General features: G+C 40.2%; 1 protein-coding gene across 7 annotated transcripts in view; it reads left to right on the top strand.

The window, feature by feature from the left end:
* Nucleotides 1-6470: 6470 nt before the first annotated feature.
* The window catches only part of eps15 (epidermal growth factor receptor pathway substrate 15), a 35082-nt gene continuing 26592 nt past the window's right edge, over nucleotides 6471-14960 (top strand). For 5 of the 7 annotated variants that reach the window (XM_054790291.1, XM_054790297.1, XM_054790293.1 and 2 more), the window contains exons 1-7: nucleotides 6519-6618; nucleotides 12089-12130; nucleotides 12941-13030; nucleotides 13124-13171; nucleotides 13235-13330; nucleotides 13421-13483; nucleotides 14256-14381. In XM_054790291.1, the coding sequence (XP_054646266.1) occupies nucleotides 6592-6618; nucleotides 12089-12130; nucleotides 12941-13030; nucleotides 13124-13171; nucleotides 13235-13330; nucleotides 13421-13483; nucleotides 14256-14381 (492 nt within the window). In that variant the 5' untranslated portion in view covers nucleotides 6519-6591. Of the gene's footprint in view, nucleotides 6619-7293; nucleotides 7454-12088; nucleotides 12131-12940; nucleotides 13031-13123; nucleotides 13172-13234; nucleotides 13331-13420; nucleotides 13484-14255; nucleotides 14382-14960 lie in introns of all 7 variants that reach the window. The other 2 variants (XM_054790294.1, XM_054790296.1) reach the window with 2 other exon arrangements.

Below are 14960 nucleotides of genomic sequence, written 5' to 3' on the forward strand. Positions count from 1 at the left end.
GATCCTGGGAATGTTTTGTGCCATTTTTATTTTAAATCCGTTTTAAATTTTAATCTATAGCTGAACTAAGTTTAAAAGATCTCTTGTTGGGGAGGAAAAAAATGAATATAGCTCCTGATCAAATTGCAATAATTTATATTTTGCACTAGGCTGTTCATCAGCTGATCAAAATAGAAATAAAATGTTCAGAAAAGGACTCAGCTATTGATCACCTCAAAAATTAGTTTCGGACCTACTTGATGCCAGTATTTCCAGGAGGATAGTTTGGAATGCTGCTCCAGGTGGTGAAGATGGCTTCACAGGGGGCATCCACTGTCTGGAACTGATGTTCATTTTTGTAAACTTCCCTTGCCGTCCACCAAATGTTCTTAATCGGATTTAGATCAGGGGAACATGCAGTATGGTCCAAAAAAAGTGAGGTGGTTCTTCTTAAAGTCCTTTTGTCAGGCAGGCATTGTGAACTGCAGCGTTGTCCTGTTGAAAAAGCCAGTCGTTACCACACAGACAAGGGCCTTCAATCATGAGGGATGCCCCTGCAACATCCCTACATATCCAGGTGCCGTTTGACGCCCGTGCACAACCTGAAGCTCCATTGTTCCATCGAAGGAAAAAGCACCCCAGATCATGATGGCGTCCCCTCCACTGTGCCGTGTGGAAAACATCTCAGGTGGGATCTCCTTGTTATGCCAGTTATGTTGGAAGCCATCACGACCGTCAAGGTAAAAAAATTTTCTCATCTGAGAATAAAACTTTCTTCCACCTTTCAATGTCCCATGTTTGGTGCTCATGCAAATTCCAAACAGGCAATTTTGTGGTGTTGAAGGAGACGAGGCCTTTGAAGACGTTTTTTGTTCTTAGTGTATGTATGTATGTATGTATGTATGTATGTATGTACTTTATTTATCCCACAGCGGGGACATTTACTTGTTACAGCAGCAAGCAAGCAAGATACGCAAGTAAAGAGAACAGTGTAAAGAAATGCATATTGACTACAACATGGTTCAGGTGGTGCAGGTGTTGTAGAGCCTGACAGCGGTCGGTATGAAGGACCTGCGAAACCTCTCCTTCTTACACCGTGGGTGTAACAGTCTGGTGCTGAAGGAGCTGCTCAGGGAAACAACAGTGTCATGTAGCGGGTGAGAGGTGTTGTCCATGATGGATGTCAGCTTAGCCAACATCCTTCTCTCCCCCACTTCCTCCACGGAGTCCAGAGGACCGTCCAGGACAGAGCTCGTTTCCCTGATCAGTCTATTGATCCTGCCCCTGTCCCTTTCCGTGCTGCCCCCTCTCCAGCAGCCCACAGCGTAGAAGATGGCTGAGGCCACCACAGAGTCATAAAAGGTCCGTAAAAGAGTCCTGCACACACCAAAGGACCTCAGTCTCCTCAGCAGGTGCAGGCGACTCTGGCCCTTCTTGTAGAGGGCGTGGGTGTTGACGGACCAGTCCAGTTTGTTGGTAAGGTGAACACCCAGGAATTTGTAGCTGTCTACCAACTCTATGTCTGCTCCCTGGATGTTCACCGGTGTGAAGTGAGATGTTTTCCTCTGGAAGTTAATGATCATCTCCTTTGTCTTGCTGGTGTTGAGCTGCAGCTGGTTAAGCTCACTCCAGCTGACAAAGTCCCTGATGACCGTCCTGTATTCCAGATCATTCCCCTCTGAAACACACCCAACGATGGCTGTGTCGTCGGAGAACTTCTGGATGTGACACTGTGTGGAGTTGTGTGTGAAGTCCGAGGTGTAGAGGGTGAAGAGGAAAGGGGAGAGCACCGTACCCTGAGGGGCACCTGTGCTGCAGAGTACCATGTCAGACACACAGTGACGGAGCCTCACATACTTTGGTCTGTTGGTGAGGTAGTCTATAACCCATGCAGTCAGGTGTTGGTCTACTCCCACACTCTCCATCTTCACTCTGAGCAGTGCCGGCTGGATGGTGTTAGGCGTTAAAACCCTTCTTTTGCAGATGTCATCTGATGGTTATTGGACTGCACCAGCAACAATCTTCATTTGGGCCGAGGATCGTCCCGTGTCTTGACGGACAGCCAATCGGATCCAATGGCTCAAAGCTGGTGAACATTTTTTTACTTTTGTTCCATAACCCTCAGGATCTGCGTCCAACCTCAGCAGCAATGGCGCGCTGCTTTGCTTATGCAGCTCAACAATCCAACCATGTTCAAAGAAAGCAAGCTTTTCTGCTTTTACCATCAAGAGATCATGACAGTGTGAATACCTGACAGAAAATCCACATTTTCACCAAGATTTTGGCTTTAAAAGGCTGTTGTCCCTCCCACATTCCAAAAACATGCGTGTTAGGTTAATTGGCGACTCTAAATTGTCCAGAGGTATGAATGTGAGTGTGAATAACGTCCTGCGATTGACTGGCGACGAGTCCAGGGTGGACCCCGCCTCTCGCCCAAAGTCAGCTGGGATAGGCTCCAGCATACCCGTGATCCTTGTGAGGATAAGCGGCATAGAAAACTGATGGATGGATGTTAAACTTTTGATCAGCTGATGAAATTTTAATACTAATACTTACTTTAATAATACTCTCTCCCATTTCTTTTTATTGCATTTTGAAACTCTACTTAGAACCTCCTTAAGATCCAACAGTGCAAAATGTCATTTCTTGCAATGGTCTTAAGATTTTGATCAAGAGTGTGCAGGTATACTGGAGTCTGCGCTCATAACAAGTCGGCGCGGCCGCTGGGGCGCCCACACGACACAGGGGGGCGCTAAATCCCCACTAAGATCGATAATATGCCACCACTGATTGACAAGACAGGCTCCAGCATACCTGCGAGTCATAATATTATGAGAAACAAACGACAAATGAGTTGTAATTTTTGGAAAATTAGGTTGTGGAAATATGAAAAATGTTACGAGAATAAAGTTAAAATATTATGGGAATATGGACATACAGTAATTACAAGAAGAAAATTTGTAGGAAAGTTAAAATATTTGGAAATGTAAAATGAACACAGCCGAAATGAAAAAAAAACAGCTGTAATTTTACGGTGTTAAAGTCAAAATATTACAGAAAAAAGTCGCAATTTTATGTGAATAAACTCGTAATGTTATGAGGAAAAACAAAGTCATTTTAGTAGCATAATGTTCAAATATGAAATGAAAAGTTATACTATGAGAAACAAAACAAAAGCTGTAATTTTTGTAATATTAGGTGTTAAGTTCTTTAGGACTTTCACCAGCCTGAACTTGAAAAGGTTTGAGAAGACCGCGGAGGACACTTTATCATCTCCAGCAGATTTTCTTGAGTTTTATTTCGCACCTCAACTTTTTACAGGAGCACAGGTTAGGTTGATAACCTTTGAATCAAAGAGGAAGACCATCAAATTACTACACAAGACTAAACACTGTTGGAACTTTGGAACAGCCGTTGTTACACCAGTGGTCTCTCCGGTCTTCTCTTGTTCCAATCATTTCGATAGTTGTCGTAGTTCTTTCTGTTGTCTGCTAGATTGACCAATTGTTTACTTTGTACGACCACCTGCTATGATAATGCGTGTCATGGTTATGTCATATGGGTCTTAAACAAGACCTAATTATCATCATAACTTGTACCAGGGGTTTGAAAGACACACACTTTTAGCATCATGATTGTCATAAGAATTGTCATACTCTTTGATGAATGCACAGTCATGTGACCCTTATTTGTTACAATTTATAGGCCAACATTAGGTTGGGGAAAACACATTATGGGAATGAAGTCAATATAAAGCCATAATATTACGAATGGAGAATTCATGAAGGTTATTTAAAAAGAAAGTTAAAATATTTGGAAAATTAAAAAATAGCAAAAATGGGGAAAAAAAAGACCAAAGACTGAAGATGATACTAAGGTTGTTTTTTTTGTACCTACACTGTGTGCACAATTATTAGGCAATTTGCATGATTGATTATTCGTTTTATTATTTAACAATAACCGTGCTCTTGGTCAATCCAAAATGGTAAACCTCAAACTTGAATATTTTAAGGAAGTGAAAGTGAGGTTTTGGCTTTAGTTGAAAATATCTCTGTGTGCACAATTATTCGGCAACTCAAAGAAAAACAAAAATGTTTCCATCTCACTGCTTTATTTTCATTTTTTTTTTAAGTCAGAATGATAAACAAACAACACAAACTTGACAAATGAATATGTTTGACAGTTCCAAAAATGAATCAGTGAGCAACATAGCCACCCTTCTTTTCAATAACACAGATAAGTCTGTCAGTTTGGTGATCATTTGACCATCAAGAAACTTTTTGTGCAGCAGCAACCAAAGCCTCCCAGACACTGTTCAGAGAGGTGAACCTTTTTCTTCACTGTAAATCTTACGTATAAGGGCCCACAAGTACTCAGTAGGGTTTAGGTCAAGTGAGTAAGGAGGTCATGTCATTATTTTTAAGACCTTTACTAGCTAGCCACGCAGTGGAGTACTTGGATGCATTGCATAGTCCTGCATAAAAATCATGGTCTTCTTGAAAGATGCACACTTTTTCCTGTACCACTGTGTGAAAAAAGTGTCAGGAGGTTTGGGAGTTGAGTTTGAGTCCATCTTCAACCTGAAAAGGCCCAACAAGCTCATCTTTTCCAGCCCTTACCAGTACCCCACCTCCACCTTGCTGGCATGGGAGTTGGAGTGGAGCTCTCTGCCCATTGCTGACGCAGCCACGGACGGGCCAATCCCTCTGGTCCATCAAGTCACTCTCATCTCATCAGTCAATAGAACTTCTGAAAAATCTGTCTTCAGATATTTCTTGGCCAAGTCAGAGCCTTTCAACTTGTGTGTCTTATTCAGTGGTGGTCGGGTTTCAGCCTTTCTTACCTTGGCCATGTCTCTGAGCACTGAACACCATGTACCGCACTTCTGGACACTCCAGGTAGATTATCGTTCTGGAATATGACCACTGGAGGACAATGGGTTCCTGGGAACTTACGTTTGATTGTCCTCAAATATGTGGCAGTTAATTTGCATGATTTTCTCTCGACATGTTTCTTGGGACCCTTGTGTGCACTTGCAACAAAACATTTAATTGTTCTGTGGTCACATCCTAATATCTTGGCAGTTTCGGCAATTTCAAGAGTGCTGCATCCCTATCAAAGATGTTTTCCAGTTCTTGACTTTTCAGAGTCTGTTAAATCTCTTTTTTGGCCCATTTTACCAGAGGAAAAGAAGCTGCCTAATAATTGTACACACCTAATGAAGGGTGTTGATCTCCTAAGGGCACACCCTCCCTCCGTACACACATGGTATGCTTAAACCCAATAGACATTCAAATGAATTCAGCTTGGTTGGAAAATATGCATAAAAATGAGAATACGGTCAAAATACTGACTTGCCTAATAATTGTGCACACAGTGTCTATATCACAAAGCTGAGATGCAGTTTCAAAGTGGCCCTTGCATCCTTTCATTTTTCACTATGTGGCCCTTGCTGTAAAAAGCTTGGACGCCCCTGCGTTAGACATACTTAAAAACAAATCATTGAGAACTGTGTGGTGTTGCTGTGTAGACCTCTTCATGGGACATCTTAGTCCAGTGTTTGTGAGGTATGTCCGCCATATCATCCATCATGTAAGTTTCAAAGCTGATTGACTGCCATGTCATGGCCACTAAGACTTTTATTTTAAACCAAAAAAATAAGACAATCAGAGTAATAATTAACAAACTGGTAAGTACAAAAATAATTAAATATGAATAATGCCGCAAGTGGTGAGCATGTTGGCCACACCGTCACAGTCATGAGATCGGGAAGACCTGGATTCGAATCATTTGTGTGTGGAGTTTGCATGTAAAAATATAAGGTTACAATTTTGCAGACAGATGGATTCTTTTCTCTTTCCAACAACACACACAGGACACCTTCTTAACACCAGATAAATTGATATGTTTACTCTTTAATTTTTACGTCTTTGTCGTATTTTAAAAGCAGCCGTTGATCTGCCGTTTAGCTAGCCCTCGTCTAGCCTTTGGTCCCTTCCGACCGGTAATTCTCGGTTGGTGAGCAGTTGTATGTCGACTGCCTTTAGCTTTTTAACGCGGTTGTCAGCGCAGTATTCGAGACTGACCAATAAAAACGCTTCTAACATCGTTCACAGGAGGCCCCGCCCACAACAGTATGCATGAACTGTATGTGCGGAAATAAAATATGCAACCAAAACTTTAAGAACTGCAAACAAAGTTTCCGTAATTGCAGACAACAGAACTTTCTGAAATGCAAACGCCAAAAAATATGATAGTTTCATGAGAACAATTTGTTTGACTTGTAAACAAAAGCAACATTTTCATAATATATTTTTGGTAAAAAATAATTTTGTTTGCAACTTGTGTTTGCTTTCAAATAGATTCTTTTTGGTTGTAAATCTTTTTTTTGTTAGCAATTTTTTATTTTTGCTTTCAAATCCATTTTTTTGTTTTGTTTTGACTGGATAAAAAGACACACATTTCTCTCCATACAGCAATGAGTTCGGAGTTTCGGCGCTAACGTGTGTTGCTTTCCGTCGGGAAGTCCAGGAAGTCCAGTTCCAGGTTTTGTGGCGGCCTGTGTGTGAGTGTGTATCAGGCAGGCAGCGTGAAGGCAGCAGTAGAAGGACTATGGCCGCCTCTCTGACTCTGACTCAGGTAACACTCTCTTACAACTCTCTTTTAACGACAGACAGAGCTTCATGTCCACAGGCTTCCCCACTTGGGGACTCTTCGACTAACAAAGTGGCCTCCAGCGGAAAAATAGAGAGTTTACGTCTTCTATTTTGCTGTTTTAGAGGGGGAAGTTGACAGTGCTTGGTTGTGACTGGGAAAAGTTTCTGCCTAATCTCTTTGGGGACTGTGTAAGGGCGTAGCTAGCTAGCTACCTAGCATGCTAGCTAACTAACTGCTAGTCTGTGTGCATTATTGGCTCGCTTTTGACTCGTTTTATTGTATTTTCAATAAGCAACGTAACCTTACCAACCTTGGTTGTGTGACGTTTCAAAATGCCTGAAAATCCTACCACCTATCGTGTTTGCGGTGCAAGAGGCGTGAATGTGACATGAACATGTGTGGCTGTGGTTGCGATTAACTGTCATTTTTCTGGACACTGAACGCCTCTAATAAGTAACATTAATGTTATTGATGTACCATAGTGACAACCTTTTTGTTGTTACTACTAGAAGTATTCCGAGCTTGGCGCCTTTATGACATTGGTCAAAGTGACTGTTAGCATGCACAAAATGTAATAAGTTATTTATCAGTTTCTAGGCAGGTGTCACTACTAGGTTACACTTGTCACCTGAGTCACTGTTGCCTCTAACAACACAGGAGAGGAGCTGAGAGTGTGAACACTTGAGTGGCTTCATTGCTGCGCCAGTTGTCCAACTAAACAGTCTTCAAGAGGACACGTTGATGTTTGCCCATCCACTATTTGACTACAGCAAGGATCTCTAACTTTACTATTTACTTTGACAAAATGAAAGGAGAGGTGAGCTACTTCTACTTTGTTTATTATTATTATTATGTGCTATTTTTGTGGTGATTTGTCATTAAAAGAGTCATCATTTGGGGAGGGGGGGGGAGACACCATAACCAGGGTTTAGTACTTTATTATTATTATTATTATTATTATTATTATTATTATTATTATTTTATTACCTTGGTTTTACGCCCATGGGTTGGTTAATTTCAGGTGCAGTAAAAGTTAAAAAATGCAAACTGCCAAGGTAATTCTGCATTAAGTACTACTCTGTAATTTTTAAATCCTAAAAAAAAAACCAAACAATTTAAAACAGTTCATGTTTACTTTCTGGAACATGCAACAATGCAGACAAGTGCAGCAGTAACGATGTTAACAGTCTGAATTATTATTTCATTTTTAGTGAATAAACGTTTCTTATTTGCTGAAGTGCGGCGTTAATAGTTTCAGCCTGTAAACCAGTTCTCTATTCCTCCTGAACAAAGCTGTCACACTGCATTTGTCATATCCACTTGTCTTGCTTTTGTGCACACGTATTACAACGGGAAGGCAAAGCATTCCCAAACGGGAGACTTTCAAGACAGACGAGGGGTTTCAAGCTCTGTCTTCTCCTTGGCACTATTGCTAGCCATGAATCCTGCTCTCCAAAGGCTGGGCTGCCCTGTATTTGTTCCCGGAGTAGACGTGTGACTATATTGCGAGGCAGTTACACTCCCCGTCCCTCACTCAATGTGTTCCGTGTGGGAATTTGGTAGCCCCCTGTACCCTAACGCATGTTTCATACTGAAAAATCCTAATCATGAATACATGTACCATTACACCCCCAGAGTTTATGCTTCTGTTGAGCTACTAAAAATCAGGTTGCTCATGGGCTATCTGTTGGAGACCTCAAACATTTTCCATAGAAAAATTTTAATTTGAGTGCAAATCTTCTGTCAAAATTAAAAGAACTCATGCGTTTAGCAATAAAGATCAATATGCGAGCCCACTGCGCATTTGGGCTTTCACGGGCTTTGGCTATAATAACCCTCGGTGCACTCTGGGCTGTTACACCGGGCATCATTGAGTGTTGAATAAGTTAACATCAAGTACAATGCACACTGTGTTGCAGCCACAATTAGTTCCTGGCACACTCTTGTCTATAGCAAAAAAGCAGCCTTGGCTCTAAAGAGATAAGTATGGGCAGTTAGTTATCACCAGTGCAGATCCAGCAGATCTTTGCCTGACATGGAGCCATTTCGGATCTTTTTTTTGAAAGCACTTTGCAAGCTGTTATGTTGTTCCGTGCTGCACCTGCTCATTTTTAGAGAACATCAACAATTGAGCTATATGAAAAAGGAAATGCTGACTGTCTTCCCGTCCGCCCCCGCTGTGGACAGTTAGATATACTGAAAGAGGAAAGGGGGTAGTTTAAAGAGGATGTGACATAAGGGTACATTTCTAATTAGTAGGGGTGTCATGTGACAGCCAGCTCACGAGACGAGACGATACACAAGCTTGGGTCCATGAGATTGAGACGAGATTTTGACATTAATTTTAATAAAAGCAGAATGAAAAAAATCTAACTGGACAAACAAGCTTTTTTTTTTTTTATTAAAGCAAGTCACAAAACAATGCAGATGTGTTTTTAAATGTTTTTTGTCCCACAAATTGCTGCTAAACAATATTATTGTTAGCATTTTTTGAGACCAAATAGACCACTGTTATATAAAAATACACCATATTAATGCAATATTTCCTTTTAATATGTCATCTTTCACTCAGTAAAGTTGCGGAATTGGCGTTTGTGACATGTATTGTCTCACAGGCAAGCCGCACTGTTTGTCAAACATTTGGAGCATTTCTTGAAATGCTGGCTTTTCAACTGTATTAAAGAGCAGAATTTCTTTTGCTGTGTAGTAAAGTACACTTTCTGTGAACGCACACCATTTTGCCGACCAAAGTGAGTGCTGACTGTCGGGATGAAGGCGCCGTCCGTCAGTCCATCCGTGTTGATGGGCTTCCCTCATTCGGTTTAAAGCCGTAATATTCCCGTGGTATTTTGCCTTGCAATCATCTTTTTCCCTCCTAATTTCTACTACGTTACCTTGAATTGCTCTCCACAGTGCACTCTGTGTGTGTGTGTGTGTGTGTGTGTGTGTGTGTGTGTATGCTAGCGGCCCTGCTAGCAAGTGTAAAAAAGCCACAACCTAAAAATAATTAAACAACTTTTTAAACTTTATTAATGAATGACAAAAAAGTAACTGGCCTGTGCGTGTCACTTTTTAAAATGCTTAAGTTAAGTTGTCACACAAGTGCAAAAAGTAGTTACCTTAACTTGTAACGTAATTTAGAGAGTTATAATCCAACCAGTAAGCATGGCAAAATATTGAATTATATATATATATTACATTACTATAGGGCACATAACAATCATATATTTAATAATATATGTTATATACATTGTTACCTCAGTTATTGTTATTCGTTCCTAATAGGTCTGACGAAAAGAAGCGGTATAGAAAATGGATGGATGGAAAACTGAAACGTGGCCGAAGCATATTTTCACAAAGGAATTACAGCCCGTCGATTATGACGTATCACAGTTTAATCAACATCGGTGAATATGTAACCAGTATATTAACTTTTTTGCGCAGAGATTCTGTCGCTCCATTCCTGTGTGTCTCTGTGGTGCACCCTTACCTGGCCCCCTCTTCTCACACACAAACACACAGACCAGCAAAGTGGTGAAACTGCGAAATAAACTGCAATTTTTACTCCACGGTCAGCTGTGACGTTGTAAATCAATATAACGCTACATCTTAGTGCCCCAAGAGAATAACGTCCTTGCAGAAACACGCTGTCAGAACCCGTCAAGGAGAACATTCTAGTTTTTTTCATGTAAGTTTTAGAGAGCGTATTACAGCGTTTTAACATAATGTAAGTTTCATCTCTGTGAGATAAACAAAGGTAGATGCAACTGTTAATCCACATGTCCACCATTATCTAATATTAGACTTATTATGCAGCATTTTAAAGTGAAATGAAAATCCATGCAACTGTTAACTCCCATGTCCATCATTAATATAAGACTACAAGAGTGTCCCATGACTTAAAGGGGCTTCATCAAAATAATTTTGAAAATGTTCCAAGTAATGTATTTATTTGTAATTTTATATATTGCATGTTTTGAAAGCAGCCGCATTGTTACCTAAAATGTACTTTAGTCCCTTGTATTAGGTCTAGTAACATGATACATGTTTTCATTATTTCTTATTTTGTTTTTTCACTTTTCAATAGCTAGTGAATATGATTGATATTGGTAAAACGATTTGGTGAATTTAGTAGTCTTCTGATTCTTTGTGTTAAATCGTATTTTGGGTGTTCATGTACAGTATGTATCCCGTGTATATCAATTCTAATATTTCATATCTTGGCCAATATATGGGATATCGGCTTTTTTCAGCATCGGCCCCAAAAATCCCATATTGGTGGAAATAATTTAAATCCAATGAATCAGTTTTAGGCCCCCAAAAATATGAACAAAGATAGATTTATAGACAATAATTAATAGTTTTACATGCAGAAAACAGTGCAAAAGAATGAAATGGACGAAGGACCATTTAACATCACTTATCTCTTTATTGAAGACTCTTATTGGTAGGACTGCAAGGACGGTGGAGACAGGAGGGGAGGGGGGAGAGAGGAGGGGATCCACACCAACAACTTCTCAACATCTTTGATCGTCTGTGCACCTTTACTCCTTTTCGCAACCGTAGCTTCCCGGATTTCTTCTTTCTCTCATTTGTGTCTGACAAATGAATGTGCCTTACAGGATACCGTAGTATTATGTAAACCTAAATATTGCGAGATTTGGTGTTGGGTATGTGATCCAAGATGGCTGAGAGTAACAAGCAATGCTGAGAGTATTTCCTGTCCACAACTTTATTAATACCACAAGATTCAACATACCAAAGGGTAAAATACTTAATATGTACTTACATACTTACTGCTTTGAAGTCAAGTCTACATACTCAGTTATAAAAAGACAAAGAAAAAGCAAAACGGGCACACTGAAACCTTTGCTTACTGAACTGAGCTTTCATGACATACAACGTTGAGGTTACGCATGATATGCTAACATTTTGCTTCACTTCATGCATGACTGCTTTTCGAACAGCATAGCTTTGCGCATGTTCAGAGCTGTATTTTCCTGACATTTTAGTCAAATTATGACGATCTTCGGGGCATTAATATCAGATTTATGGAGAAAGTTGTCTTTTCAAGTGCTGTTGCTGCACTCTTGCACTCTGTAGAAATAAGACCTGCAGCCTTTTAAAGCTGTTTGCATTGACAAGTGAGTGTTCTTTGTTTGCAAAACAGGTTTAGCGTGGCCTTTCTTTGAGCAATTAACACAATCCCTACCTCAATAGATGGTCTGAATGAAAACAACAAACTATGGTGTTTTCTTGATGACACCAGTGAATATGGTAAAAAAACAACAACATTAGGTTATAAGCTGCCTCATCTGTATGTAGTAAATTTGATTTTCAGGTGGATTGAACATTTTAACCAAATCTTTATATTTTACCTTCTATTTGATAATACATTGATGATAAATCCCTGCTTTTTAAAAAAGTTAATGTCACTTGTTTTCCGCTGCAGCTCTCCAGTGGAAATCCCATTTATGACAAATACTACAGACAGGTATGCAAATACTCTATTATCACAGTTATAAAGTCCTGGTTTCTGGGGACCAGAACACATAGAAAATATGATGTCTACTGTAATTTTTAGATGTCAGATGCAAAGATGGCATGCACTTTATTAGGTACACATGCACAATTTAAGGAGCTCCAATACAAGCTTTGTAACAAAAAATCTGCTTTTACAAAGATAATAATGCTTTCAATACTGTATGTTTATTGTGGTTGTGTGAAACTGCACTGCACCTTTATAGCTAAGTAGAGTGACCACAAATATTAGAAACAGTTTTTAGTATGTGTGTATACAAGTACAAATAGTGTAGTGTAGTCTCTTTTTATTTTTGCACAGTTCTCTAGATTGTGCAGGTGTACCTAATGTGGTGTTATTGAGGGCTTATTAAAGCGATAGCTGCATTTGCTCCATGGTCATGTTGCAGTTCTTATCACTTCCCGTACAGGAAGTCGGTCTATGAATTAATAATGCAGGACGCTGCTCAACATGGTTATAGTGGGCTGGCTGTGACCCTCATGAAAGGATAGTAACTGATCCTTTTGCAAGCTTACAGACTTGGAAGTAAAGCGCTTTGCTTTTACTTTCAAAATTGATTTAGATTGTTTGATTTTTTCAGGCTCCCATCTCTCAAATAGGTGTCCCCACTTATTTATTTCTAGTTATTTGCTTGTACTTCTATTAGTTCAACCACTGCATCTCAATTAATTGGCTAAAAAGAAAAGCACGTACTGTATGTGTCCCGTTATAATGATGATTTGTCTATCTGAAGGTTTATATCTGCGACGTTTGTGTCCACAGGTTGATCCCAGAGGCAGTGGGAGGGTGGCCGCAGCAGACGCAGCTTTGTTCCTGAAGAGGTCGGGCCTGGCTGATCTGGTTCTGGGCAAGGTAAGCAAAGACTGCCGAAACCAACACACAAATTGTGGTGCTATGCTGTTATGCTAGCTGTTTGATGTTGATGGGTATAAATGTCCTCCATAGATCTGGGATCTGGCCGACTCAGAAGGCAAAGGTTTTCTCAACAAACAGGTATAAAATCCCAGTGTAAGTGGTTTTTTACAGACTTGTTGTGAACATTTGTTTTCCCCACAGCAATTTTTCATCGCACTGCGCTTGGTGGCGTGTGCTCAGAATGGCCTGGAGGTGGCACTCAAGAGCCTTAATGTGGCTGTTCCGCCTCCCAAATTTGTAAGTCTCTGCTGCTTTGCATCCATCATAACATCCATATGTCGCTGAATTGAAATCAGGATTAAAAAAACAGTTGGGTTTTGTTCCCAGCATGAAACAAACAGCCCGCTGTTAGCTGGGGGGACAGCCACTGATCTTCCCTGGGTGGTCAAGGTAAAGCATTTATACATTTTGCTTGTACTGTATATTCAGCAAATCATGCATGCTTATTTGCCAATGTAAGCTGATGTTGGCAGTCACTACACACAGTAAAATACCATCTTATCCCATCTGAAAATTATATTAACGATTCCATCTTTCGCTGATAGAAGATTTTGATAACTGCAAGAGTGAAGCTAAATATTAGAAACAGTATGATGTAGCATAGTTGTAGACCATTGCTAACTACAATTACAATAATACAGCAAATGTATTTGAAAAGGTATAATTTTTGTTACAGCTGTTCATGAGAATGTGCAGATGTGCTTTTTTGATTCGCAAACTCATATGTTGTATACCAATTACGTTTGTTAACTTTAGTAGCGATTTGGAGTACATGAGAACATGGAGGAAAACGTAGCTCTCTTTGACCACATGGTCAAGTAGATTGCACAACACAAAAGCAACAAAACTAATGTTGTAATAGCGGTAAGGAGCAAACTGCTCAGCAAGCATTAATACCACTGATAAATGAATTGTAGACAACACTATGCTCAAGCATAGCATGCATTTGTTTCACGCCGGTGTGCAACGAACATGTTAGTGCATGCAGACGTAGCTAAAGCAGTTAACACTATTAGCACCAAATATAACTGTACATATCTGAAACACTTGCTTCCATTCCCTGGAAATTTGATATGTCATCATCACATGAACATAGGAACCATGTAGACAATACACACAATGTAGAAAACTTTCCTCCGTTCTCATTTTGTTTCCTACTCAGCCTGAGGAGAAGTTGAAGTTTGACTCCATCTTTGACAGCCTTGGTCCAGTAGGTGGCATGCTAATTGGGGACAAAGTCAAGCCTGTCCTGCTCAACTCCAAACTGCCAGTGGACATTCTTGGCCGGGTATGAGCTGCCTGCAACTCTAAGCCATGTCAAAGGAAATGTGTTTTTGTAATTGGAAAGATAAATATTTCCAATTTGCATACCACAAGAAAGCAAATTGATGAGACAAAATGGTAGCAAAGGATGTGGTGGGGTTTAGGGGTGTCACAAGATATCATGTCACGAGATCTCTCAAGATTAAAACGTGACTATGCTTCCCCTTTAGAGAAAAGCTGTCTCGCGAGAACAGGGCAGCTAGAAGTCTACCAGACTGTGGTATGACATTGCTACTGTGAATGATAATACACATACTATGCAAGTGGTATGGTGTGAGGCAGGAGTGGATCCGCACATTAAGTGCGTTGCGCACACTATAATGCAAGTTGCAATCCAACCTGCACTCAGGTTTTCCCCGCGTCACTTGTTTGCTCTGGTGGTCCAGACGTGAGACACTTATTTTCATCGAAGTTCAACAGCTGCTGTGATGATAATGTCGAAGCAACTAACTATAGTAATTGATCAAAGTTACTTAAGATTTGTCAGAACAAAACACCATTGCTGTAGAAGACTTCAAAACATAAGTTATTAGCTTCCATCATG

The sequence above is a fragment of the Dunckerocampus dactyliophorus genome, chromosome 10 (assembly GCF_027744805.1).
Source record: "Dunckerocampus dactyliophorus isolate RoL2022-P2 chromosome 10, RoL_Ddac_1.1, whole genome shotgun sequence".
NCBI classification, from domain to species: domain Eukaryota; kingdom Metazoa; phylum Chordata; class Actinopteri; order Syngnathiformes; family Syngnathidae; genus Dunckerocampus; species Dunckerocampus dactyliophorus.